Source organism: Ambystoma mexicanum, chromosome 1p, assembly GCF_040938575.1.
Source record: "Ambystoma mexicanum isolate Mex_15411 chromosome 1p, UKY_AmexF1_1, whole genome shotgun sequence".
NCBI classification, from domain to species: domain Eukaryota; kingdom Metazoa; phylum Chordata; class Amphibia; order Caudata; family Ambystomatidae; genus Ambystoma; species Ambystoma mexicanum.
This window is the reverse complement of record NC_090921.1, coordinates 194,232,720-194,243,869: the sequence shown is the minus strand read 5'-3', so window position 1 is coordinate 194,243,869 and position 11,150 is coordinate 194,232,720. Positions and strand designations below refer to the sequence as shown.

The following is an 11,150-nucleotide window of genomic DNA, read 5'->3' as shown; positions in this document are numbered from 1 at the left end:
ATAGTAGGAAAGCTGCGCTATTACAAATACAGTGTGATAGATAATGTTGATGAGGATAGAGTAAAGTGCTATCTTTGGGAGGCACAAGGGGCAGGGGCATAGCCATACTTTTTTCTTTTTTAATTTGATTTAATTGTAATACAATTTTTACAACAAAAATAAAAAACAACTAGCCATACTTAACCAGGGTCATTTCTTTGCTGAACCCAGAAGCATAGCCATTTAGGAAACCCTCTTTTAGTGACAGGCATATGGATCATTACTGATCATCAAATAATTCCCACATCCATCCAAAGGATGGCTTTACGGAATTATATCAAACCCTTCTACTGCGCGGGAGCTGTCCAGTACCTGCTCTTCTGCTGTTTATTGCCCGATACTGTTGCCCAGGGATTGATGCCCGGGTGCCAACTCCAGAAAATCAAGTCAAGCGGCTTCTCTAGAGATGGGGATATCCTGATTGGTGGCATCTTCTGGGTCCACTTTGCTGCAGTGCAACAAGAAATCACCTTCAGGGAGCAACCAGTGCCGGCCACATGCCAGACGTAAGTAAGTTAACATTTGTCGCTAGAAGTAGTCTTGTATTTTTAATTTTATGTGTCATGGTATCTTACATTAGGATTTTTTTATAACATTTAATAGTTCATCTTAGGGCCAATGTACTGTTTAAACAAACCAGATTGCAGTTGTACACTACCAAAAAATAATTTGTTAAACGGTGTGTGCAATAACAAAACATCCACGTTTTTTTCAATTGAGTAAAACTCAGAGTTCAAAGTTAAGGAATCGCTTTAGATGATGTGAAGTACATCTACATTTTCATATCCCCTATCATGCTAACCTGAGAAGCTTCTCATTCTTCCTGTAGATGCAAGCAGTGGTATGATATATGATAAGTCATTTATGATGCGCCTGTAAACAAGTGTTTCTAGCCACTGAAGGCGGGCGCCCTAATACACGTTATATCCATTAGTCCAAAGTAATGGACACACCCCGTCAGGGAATGAGAACAGGAGATATATTGCAAGGATAACACATTTTATATAAGATCAAATTAGCAAGCAAAGAACTCTGCTGCCCGAGAGCGCTCAGCCAAACAATACACAGGCAGCACGTTATAAGGTGAAATGTCATCACTAGTGATGCAATACTATACAGCACAAAAGGACAAAGTGGATTGGCATGCATGTGTGGCACAGCCTGCTCTATAGGTGATGCCAGGCTGCGATTGGCTGCTGCTTCTCAGTCGATCTGATGGCACGTGGGTCAGCTGGACTCATCTCTGTGGTGAAGGTCAGTTCAGATGAGATACATTATTAACTAATCTAAACTAAACAACAGGAACTGGCACAGAGAGAATAATGGCACACATAAAAACCATTACATGAATTGGGGCACTTAGAGAACATAAGCAGATATATTGGCGTTCCAACCTCTAAATACTGTGGCTTTCATTGGTAACAGGGCCCTTTCCATGGTGCCTTTCCTGTTGTGGTTTGATCTATTCTTTATGATCGCTGATGCCTCATGATATGAATAGACATACAGACGTGTATTAGGTTTGGGGAGACATCCTGCTGCACAGGATTAGGTATATGGTGGGTGTTCGGGGATGGTCTGCAAGAATGGTCAGGAGTGTGTCTGTATCAAAGGGAATGAAGGGCGGGGGACCAATGGACCGTGACCTGGAGAGGTGGGGGTCGAGAAGGCATTGGCCAATCAGTGGAGATGGATGGGCACCGGCACTGGGGCCTGCTCTGGTCTCACGCTCAACAGCGAGCACATTCTGCAAAAAAGCGTTACTAAACAATTGCAACCAACAGTAAATTACTAGACTTCCGTGAGAACAAGGCTTGCACGGAGCTGGCAGTGGGTGGCGGTGGCTCAGGTATTCGTACGAGGTGCTGGGGAAGGGAGAGCTAGAGTCACGGAGGGATGATTTTTTGGGCCCACAAAAAGTTGCCATCTAGTGTAATTCAAAGTGGAGTTTCTTGGCATCGACATTTGCTGAGTTATTCGCATGGTAACTAATGTTAGGTCGTGCAGATCTGTCATGGAGGGGTGGGGATGTGTACCCCCTTAGTTTACATGTGCTCTCTTCATTGCAGGAATGGTGAGGGGCTGGCGATGATGCCAACTCTTCCCCAACACCACGACAAGACAAGGAAGGGAGGACAAAGCGAGAGGACAAAACAAACAATCTTACTAGGCCTTGTGTCATTCAGATCATGCAAGTGCAAGGGGGAAGGGAGAGAAGAGGTTCAGGTGGAGGGAGGGGATAAGTGCAATAGGCAAAGCTCAAGTAAGTGCTGCCGGGGTGGGCGGCTCTGAGTAAGTGCAAGAAGGCAGGGGACCGTAGGGTTGAAGATACAGTCCCTAAGTGTACAGTAATCCCCGGAGTCAGTGCAATGGGTTACTGGTCGGGTAGGAGCGTGGTGCCCATAAAGGTTCAGAGGGTGGCCAGATAACCAGTTAGCGCCACAGACAGGTACATCAGCAGGGGAGAGAGAGAGAAAGCAGAATCAAAACTGAAGGTTTTGAGTTGCTTCTGGAACCTTAGGTGGTCCTGCTCAAGTTTGGGAGAGGCTGGGAGGATGTTCCAGAGGGGGGCTCCTGCTGAGGAGAGAGATCTACCCCCCACTCTCTGCCTGGAGAAGCGCCTGACCCGCAGAGAGTCGGAGGTGGATGAGTGAAGGGCTTGAGAAGGAAAGTGCTTAGGAAGAGAGAGTTGAATGTAATGTGGTCCCTTGCCCCAGAAAGCTTTGTAGGCAATGCAGAAGGTCTTGAACTTGATCCTTGCAGCCACTGGGAGCCAGTGGAATGATTTCAGGACTGGCTAGATACGATCCCTGGCCTAGAGGGCAAGGACACGTCTTGCAGTCTTGTTCTGGATAAGTTGCAGAAGGTGAAGAGTAGAGGCAGGTAGATTGAGAAAGAGACTGTTGCAGTAGTCCAGCCTAGAGAGAACCAGGCCTCTGGAGATGGCGCGCTTCTGGGGGAAAGTTAGAAAAGGATGAATACCTCTGAGGAGGTGCAGTTGGTAGTGGGACTTCTTAGGGAGGTCTGTTATGTCAGGAGAGAAGGAGAGAGTGAAGTTCTAGGAAGGCGCAGGGAGAGGGACCTAGGAGGGGCAGAAATAAAGTCTACCATGCCTGGCTCAAACTATGTCACAAAAGTAATTAATTGTACGGTGGAGCTTTTAATGAAGAAACTCACTTAATGTCTTTCTCCCTCTCCTATTCCGCTATACAAATTAGCAAAGTTGAAGCAGATCAGAAAAAATGCAGTAAACACATTTATCGCCATTTTTGCAGATCTGCTTCATCACGAACATGACCCCAATTGAAATGTATGGGAGGAAAGGTCTTTAGGACCCCCCTCCCCTGCACTCCTCTCCTACGTGAGGCTTATGACTCGTCCACAGCCACCCATGCGCCTGGACCCGGGATGCAGGGTGGCTGCGGGCCGATGCGTGAGACTGCATGGCTCACATTGTAGCATGGTACAAACTCCATTTTGTAATACACTTTGGCTCCATTTTGAGTACACTAATTCAGGCCTCCGAGGAACAAGCAGCCTGCAGAGCTACAGCTCTCCCCCACTTGATTGCGCACAGCAAGCCCGCACTCCCCCCAGCCTCCTCCCCATGGCGGCTCCACTGAAGGCCTGTTCTCACGAGCAACTAGGCGCGAACAAGTAACCGAACAAACATTGTATCATTTACCTTCCGCAGTACATCATTGCCCTGACGGTGACCGGAGTTTAAGTTGAGGCCTGGGAAAGAACAAAGCTGTCTCTATAAACATGTCTTGACCCCCTGTAGACCCCCACACTCATGATATATGTTGTGCCTAATCACCTACCCTGTTCCCCGTTTGAAGTGTAAGACCTGAATGTTGAACCCGTGTGCCACCCAGTCTTATCCATGCTGTCAAGGAAGCTCAAAACTCATAATGTTGATTGTCCATATTAAAAGGGAACGACCCTTGCCTATCCCAGATATTCACATGTAAAGTTGTCCAACATATGTGTATTCGGCCCTATTGTCACCGACCAAAGATCATCACTACTGCGCAATATTTAAAAGGCAATATACAAAACCCATATACATGATACAATTTTAAGTGTATCATATACCAGCCATTTAAAGTAACACACCCCACCTGTTGGCATATGAGATGTCGTTTGAAGCAAGTGTTTTCACCCTTAAGAATGTACCTCAGCCCAATTCTAAGGGTAACATTGTAATTTGTACGTATACACCAACCTCGTTTTACCTCACGTTGTATGCTAGCTTTCCCAATGTGTCCCCGCGAATGATGTGATGTTAAAAAAAAGCTTTTTATTTGATTCTGTAAATACAGTATTCATGAACCACGAAGAAGTGTAAACTAAATAGTGTGTATAAGCTCGTACGATATACCCATAGATGAATGGATATATGTAAACCTGTAAGTGTACTGACATACCTCAGTTTCCCGTCTCTATAATGATGTGCATGCTACTTGATAAATGTAGACCCGCGAGAAACTACAAGGCCATCTCCCCCTCCTCCTAGCGAGCCACGTCTTCAACTCCCACCCTCCTCCCTCCAAGGCCCGGCTGCAGCTTGAAGGTCCCTGGTTTACTGACAAATACAGCTACACCTCCCGCATTCCTGCTGAGTCTGTATCAAGTATTTACCTCCCCCCAGGCCTCCTGACATCTGATGCCACTATAAAATCACCATGTACCGCCATGCTCTGGTCACAAAGAATTATGAGCAACACGGCCCCACATCCCGCCGCCTGTTAAGGTGCCAGCTATGTGCCCCTCTGACCCAATGGTACCCCAGTTCACCCCACCCTCGCCAGACCACGGAGGCAGTTCTTCACCTTTGTACTAACATACCGTAAAGCTGCCTCTTACTACATCTAACAAGGTAGAATGATAAAGGTACCCTAACCCGTGCCCCCTGATAACACACCTGGACTCATGACACTGGGTCCTGTGTACCAGCGATTTTATGATGACGTATTAAGAATTCCCAGAGTTATATACTGTTTCTCTCTGTCTCTTTCATGGTATTAGATTAATGAGTTGTAGGATTTATAGGTTAAATTGACACAGAAATTAGTGATGAATGTGTATGCGGGGGCGCAAGGGCAAAATGTTAGTGCAGCACCAATGTATCCCCATGGACAGCTCGTGATCTTATACTCCACCCCGATGAGCCCAGCTGACCCAAGCACCCAGCGATGCCACCATGTGGATCTCCACCAATCATGGACCACCGCACCTACATTGTACATAGTAGCTAGTCTCCATCACACAATCCCCACGATTATGTGCCCCCTATAGCTTATCTAATTCATGACGTATTTTTGTAATAAATATGACTGTCTTTGCTATTGTCAGACAGAGCACTCGCGGAGTTTGCAGAGTCCTTTGCATGCCCTATATTGATTTAGATAAAGCCTTTTATATCTCACCCGCACTTGGTCTTGGTCTCATTCCCTGCTGGGGTGTGTCCATTATTGCCTCTCATTGCAGAGTTTAAGTGTCTTTTTGGGGGACTCTCACTCTCAGTATCTATCTGCTGCATGGCATGGCACGTAGATGGAAATTATGGAGTTTGTCTGCATCTGCAGTTAAGGAGCTGCCCCAAAAGCGGCACAAGAGACAATCAAAATCTATTGCTGGGGAAGAACAGGAATCTCACAATGGGGCATGCATAAACACATGTGTCAACTTTGACTAATGGACCTTGTCTCTGGAGGCCTGAGGTACCAGGCACGGGTCTTTAATCTTGATCTTGGCAACAGCTGTGACCCAGTGTAGCTCTCAGAGGGAACTTTGGTCTGCTCACAACAGGAGTTTGTTACGTGCTGTAGCATAGCCCAGGGGTAGCCAAGATGAGATTCCTTGAAAAACGGCTTTGACATAGTACAGGCAGTAAAACCTCTCAACTGTCACCATGGTTGCCGTGTGAAGATTTGGAAAAAGATGAAAGATTCTTCCTAACACATTAAAATGATATAAACAAGTGGTCCCATACAAGGCATCATTATAAGTTCTGTAGAGTTTGAGCAGTGCTTACCTCTTTCAAGTAATTACCTTTGCCCTGTTCAGTAATATTGGGTTTGTAACTAGTTGAGAGAATTCCACCGGGTTGGTGGTAACACAGGGTGATCTCCTGCCATACAGCATCTGATCTAGTGGCTGGGCTGCATTGGCCCACAAACATTTTGGAAAACATCATCACCACGCAGCTGCAGAGATATCTGGAAGAAAATGTAATTCTCGACAACTTCCAGTCGTGTTTCAGACCTGGCCACGTTTTTGGTGGCCTGAGTATTAATTCTTTTATAAAGTACATCAATACCATTAAAATGATATCGAAGATCTTGCAAGAGGTGGCAGGTTCCCGCATACAATAAAACATATCAAAAAATCTACTTGATGCATGAATTAGAAATTATTTAAAAACACATTTAAACAAAATGTCCCCCTTGAGGGCAGATGGAAGAGGGATGCTTTCAGCTGCCAAGTTGTGAGGGTGACCACTATCTGCCTCCTTCTCTGGCATACCTTTAAATGTGGTGTGCCTTTAAATTTTATTCAGCTATGCAAAATGAGAATACAGAACTGTTGATATCTGGAGCACGGCAAATACGACGCTATTGAGATATCTAAGAGCGAGAAGAGACCCCCGACCTAAGAAATGGGGGACATAGGGGACCACTGATGCACAGAAATGAGGAAGGATGATAGACCACTGAGGTAGGGAACGCAGGAAATACATGACCACAGAGGAGTGGAGTCGAAGAAATAGAGGCCGTTGAGGAGGTTACTGGGACATGAGCAAGAATCCATATATATTATGATCTTGTGAATCAGATCTAAAAAGAAGTACAATCATTTAGAAGCTTTGAGTAGAGTAGAGTAGAGCAGAGTAGAGTAGGATAGAGTAGAGTAAAGTAGAGTAAAGTGAGGAATATAAAGAGAAGGACTCAGCTGTGAGAGATTGGCTCTTATTTTATTTTTTTGTAAAGCATTTGCTACCAGTGCACGATGCTTTATTGGCGGATGATCTTAAAATGGGAGGTTTCAGAAGTTAGGAAGGGTGATTTAACAGAATTTGTATGCTTTCATTTTAATCAAAAATAGTTTAAAAAAAAGGCCCATCCTTGAAACGCAACTCCAACCAGGATGGCCCTTTGAGTTCAGTTGAATCTCGCAGCTGAGAATCATATTTATTTGATAAAACGTTAACTTTCAGGTAAACACTATGAACTGTACTCAGAGTACTCTTAATATCTGATGAACTGTAGCAATGCGAAGGCTGTATGGCTATAATATGAAGGGTATTCATTCAGCAGGGCACTTGAAAACAAAGTGGCATAACAGAGAGGCAAAGCACTCTGTCTTCGCTAGGCTAAGCAAACGCATGACCCACATGAAGATCCTTTATGCAATCTGAAACCTGTGCAGTGTATTCGGGCAATGTTCATGGATATACTATGTTGATAGAGTGTATTTTATCATATCTGTCTCACAGCACACGTGAAACAGTGGAACTTTGCTCATGCGTTAGAAATCAGCGACGACATTTCACCAAAATGCCAAGGAGTAGAAGTGACATCCCACGACCCCTGACCTCCGATGACGTCACAGGAAGTGATGTAATTTGGCCCCACCCCGAAGTGACATCACAGGAAGCGATGGAACACGACCTTTCACCCCCTGACAAAACAGAAAGTGGTATCACATAGAATTGTTTCTAAGTACACTACTAGAAATATGGTTACGATATCACTGTAAAGTGATATACATTTCATAGAAGAATGGATCACTATATGTATCATTGATATCAGCGCGTATAGGCCCATTTACCAAATTACTGTGAATGCAAGCAGACGTCCAAGGCCAAGCGATAATGATTTGTTATTATATAGCACTTACGCTTAAACGTTTCATATCAAACAAACATACATACAATATCACCCAACATGTGTTGGTACTCATTTATCAACCTCAGAAGGATGAAAGGCTGAGTTAGCATTGCTGGGATTCGAAACTGCAACCTGCAGATCACACACACACGTCACATCAGCAAGTGTTTAACCCACTGAGCTATCTTACCAGCTATAGCTATCCTACCGGCTATAGTAAAATGAGCAATTACATGTCTGAATGTTTTCAGAGTCAGAAAGCAAATAGTAGACACCATTAAACTGGTAACTGAGATTTATCAGCAAGCCAGTACATCTGCATGTCTGTTACAATGTTGGCCACATGTCAATCCTGAGTGGATCTACTTTGCAGGATTCACAGGTTGGAAAAATACATATTATTGGGAGGGTTCATAACTGTATTAAAGAATTTAGAGAAACGCGTCGAAAGTAGTGCACTCACACAGCGTCCGGTACTATGGGTACTTGTTACCTCATACATGCAAACAAACATCCTGAATAGAAGTCTAGGGGGAAAGATAGACACATTACAACAAAGCATTGATTACTGTACAATGAAATCAACGGCCATATGGTCAAACATTTCTACACTGTATACCAAGCTTTTAGGCACATGGATTTTGTCAAGTGACCGAGGACATCGAGATGGAATGACTTGTGATTATCGTAACAGAGACAATGGCAGAAAAGAAACATGCTATAACTGCAACTTGCGAAAAACAAAATGGATGCCTTTTGGAGGTTTTTGTCAGCATTGTCAATTTGAGGTGTTTTAAGAACAGACTAAATCAGTGACTCACCCCCGAAGTGTGCCTGAAATAAACCTTTAATGAGTCTAGCAATTTATTGTATAGAATTCCAGAAAGACACATGATATGTTGTCCCTATTCTTTCTTATTTGGGGTCACTGATCAAAGTGTTACACTTGTGGAACCTCCTGGTCTTTTTAACAGGCCTGAACAAGAAAGCCAGCCACTCCAGAAACAAAGAGCCACAGGGCGCTGGCCTCAGCCCAGGAGCTTCCATTTAAAAATACATGTTTTTAAATTGATTTTTTTAAGGGTAGCAAGTGAGACCACAGGGGTACCATGGGAGACCTGAGGGGTTGCAGGTTTGACCCCTGGTGAAACCCAAATGATGTTCCTGCCTGAGCAGAAATGAACTGTTCCATATTCTATATAGTGAGAAAAGGATAACTATGTTTCTGGAAATGAGGATAAACTAGTGTAGTTAAGAACGATGACAACAATTAACCTTCTTCTGATAAATTGCCTAACTCTTAAACAAAGATGAAATGCTGGTAAATATTTTGTGTTAGTGCTGGATGTGTCTGATTATGAGGCCTCTTTTCACATTTCAGGTTTGCATTCCCCAATTACCAGCGGGTCCAGGCCATGGTGTTCGGGATTGAGGAGATTAATAACAACCCCAGCATTTTACCCAATATCACCCTGGGGTTCCAGATCTATGATTCCTGTACGATGCTCCAGCGGTCGATCAAGGGGACTCTATGGATCCTTTCAGGACAAGCAGAGCCGATTCCAAACTACCGGTGCCAGCGACGCCTGCCGCCAGCCGCTATTATAGGAGATTCATTATCCACAAGGTCAATTCTTCTTGCACGTATCCTGGGTCTGTACAGATACCCGCAGGTAAGACACTAAGAATCCAATGCGCCGCCTTTTACATAGGGTTAAAAAAGGAGGTGCCGTTATTCCGTCTTCTAGCTAATGCCCATCATCTGGTAGTATAATGAGAGATCCATAGAGTCAAACGGTTCTCTACGAGAGCCCTTTTGTAGTCCACAATCCACACGCTGCACAATAACCTGCTCAAAAGGCCTATTCGTAGAATGGCAGGGACAGCAATTCTATGACAAGACTGGAGGCAAGCATTATGCTTCAACTTATTTTATTACCACTCAACAAACTGTAACAAATCAACAACTTTTAAAATGTCCAAAGTGACTTTACAGTGACTTTTCTCTTTAAGAACTACAACTCCCATAGTCTCTGTAGTCCTCCGCTCTCTAGCTCAGCTATGAATAAATCCTGTCCCTGAGCTCCTCCTCTTCTTTTACTGCTCTTCAAGCAGATAAGTCACGTTTAGTTTACCTTTCTGTATACTTGGAGTAGGATAGTTATAACATGTTTTAAAGCAGGTTAGTTAATTGGTATTTGTATTTATTGTTTTATATAGCGGCTTAATCCAAGGCGCTTTATAATGAACAACAAAATATACATTAAACATGCAACAGTAGAAGCTATTATGGTAAACATGAATCAAACCAGAAAATCAGCATGTAGAACAATTTACATATGAGAAAGAAGAGGAGAGGGGGGTGGAGAAAGAAGGGAGAGAGAGAGTAGTGAGTAAGGTGAATAATAGGAAGAAGGGAGATTTAGAATAGAAGGGGAAGATAAAGAACAAAGAGAAGGGTAGAAGAAAGAGGAAAAGAAGGGGAAGAGGGGGACGGGGATCACGGAGGGGAGCTATGCATGGTATATAGCCAACGTATGACTGTGAAGAGCTTTAGCGGAATAATATAGTATATTGTATATAGCCAGCGTAGTACGTCTGACATGCTCCATCTAAGTACTATAGTATATATTTGTCGTAACTAACGGTAGCATACCGAACATTTCGGGTGCAGTATTTATTTGGCACAGCGCAGCATATTCCCGGACCGAATTGGGTATCCCACACAGCCCGCGGAGCAGTTGACCCTGTGTCGCATGACCGACACCTCAGGGGTCCCGGGTTGCCCACCGAGCTGCTGGAGCTCTCCTAGGAAAGGAGGAAACATTGCAGTACTCTAGCCCCCACCTTTGGTGAGGCGTGGCCGGAGCCAACTGTAAGAGTCAGAGAATGTCGCAGTGCTCCGGCCCCCACCTTTGGGGAGGCATGGCCGGAGCACACTGCGCGTCCTCCGTGTCACATTTCAGCTGCGTCGAGGAGGAAGAAAGAATTCGGCCCATCAGTGATTTACTCCCTCGCTAAGAATAATAGCGTTGGCATGGGAGTTTGATTGATTTACGCACCGCGCTGAACGGTGGATGCAGAGAGCAAGAGTTCTCCTTCTCACGAGATTCTAAGCCTCAGCGACGGTGCAAGGTTCTTTAAGGTGTCTTCACAAGACACTTAGCAGGAGCCTCATCAGGAGGCAAATTTGATCTAGAAGCCACCACAGGCACA

The 11,150-nt window shown here is 44.5% G+C and overlaps 1 protein-coding gene across 1 annotated transcript in view; it reads left to right on the top strand.

Moving 5' to 3' along the window:
• Positions 1–297: 297 nt before the first annotated feature.
• Positions 298–11,150, top strand: part of LOC138464428 (extracellular calcium-sensing receptor-like) — a 58,136-nt gene continuing 47,283 nt past the window's right edge. The window contains exons 1-2 of the mRNA XM_069607217.1: positions 298–545; positions 9,316–9,607. Of these exons, the coding sequence (XP_069463318.1) occupies positions 298–545; positions 9,316–9,607 (540 nt within the window). The remainder of the gene's footprint in view (positions 546–9,315; positions 9,608–11,150) is intronic.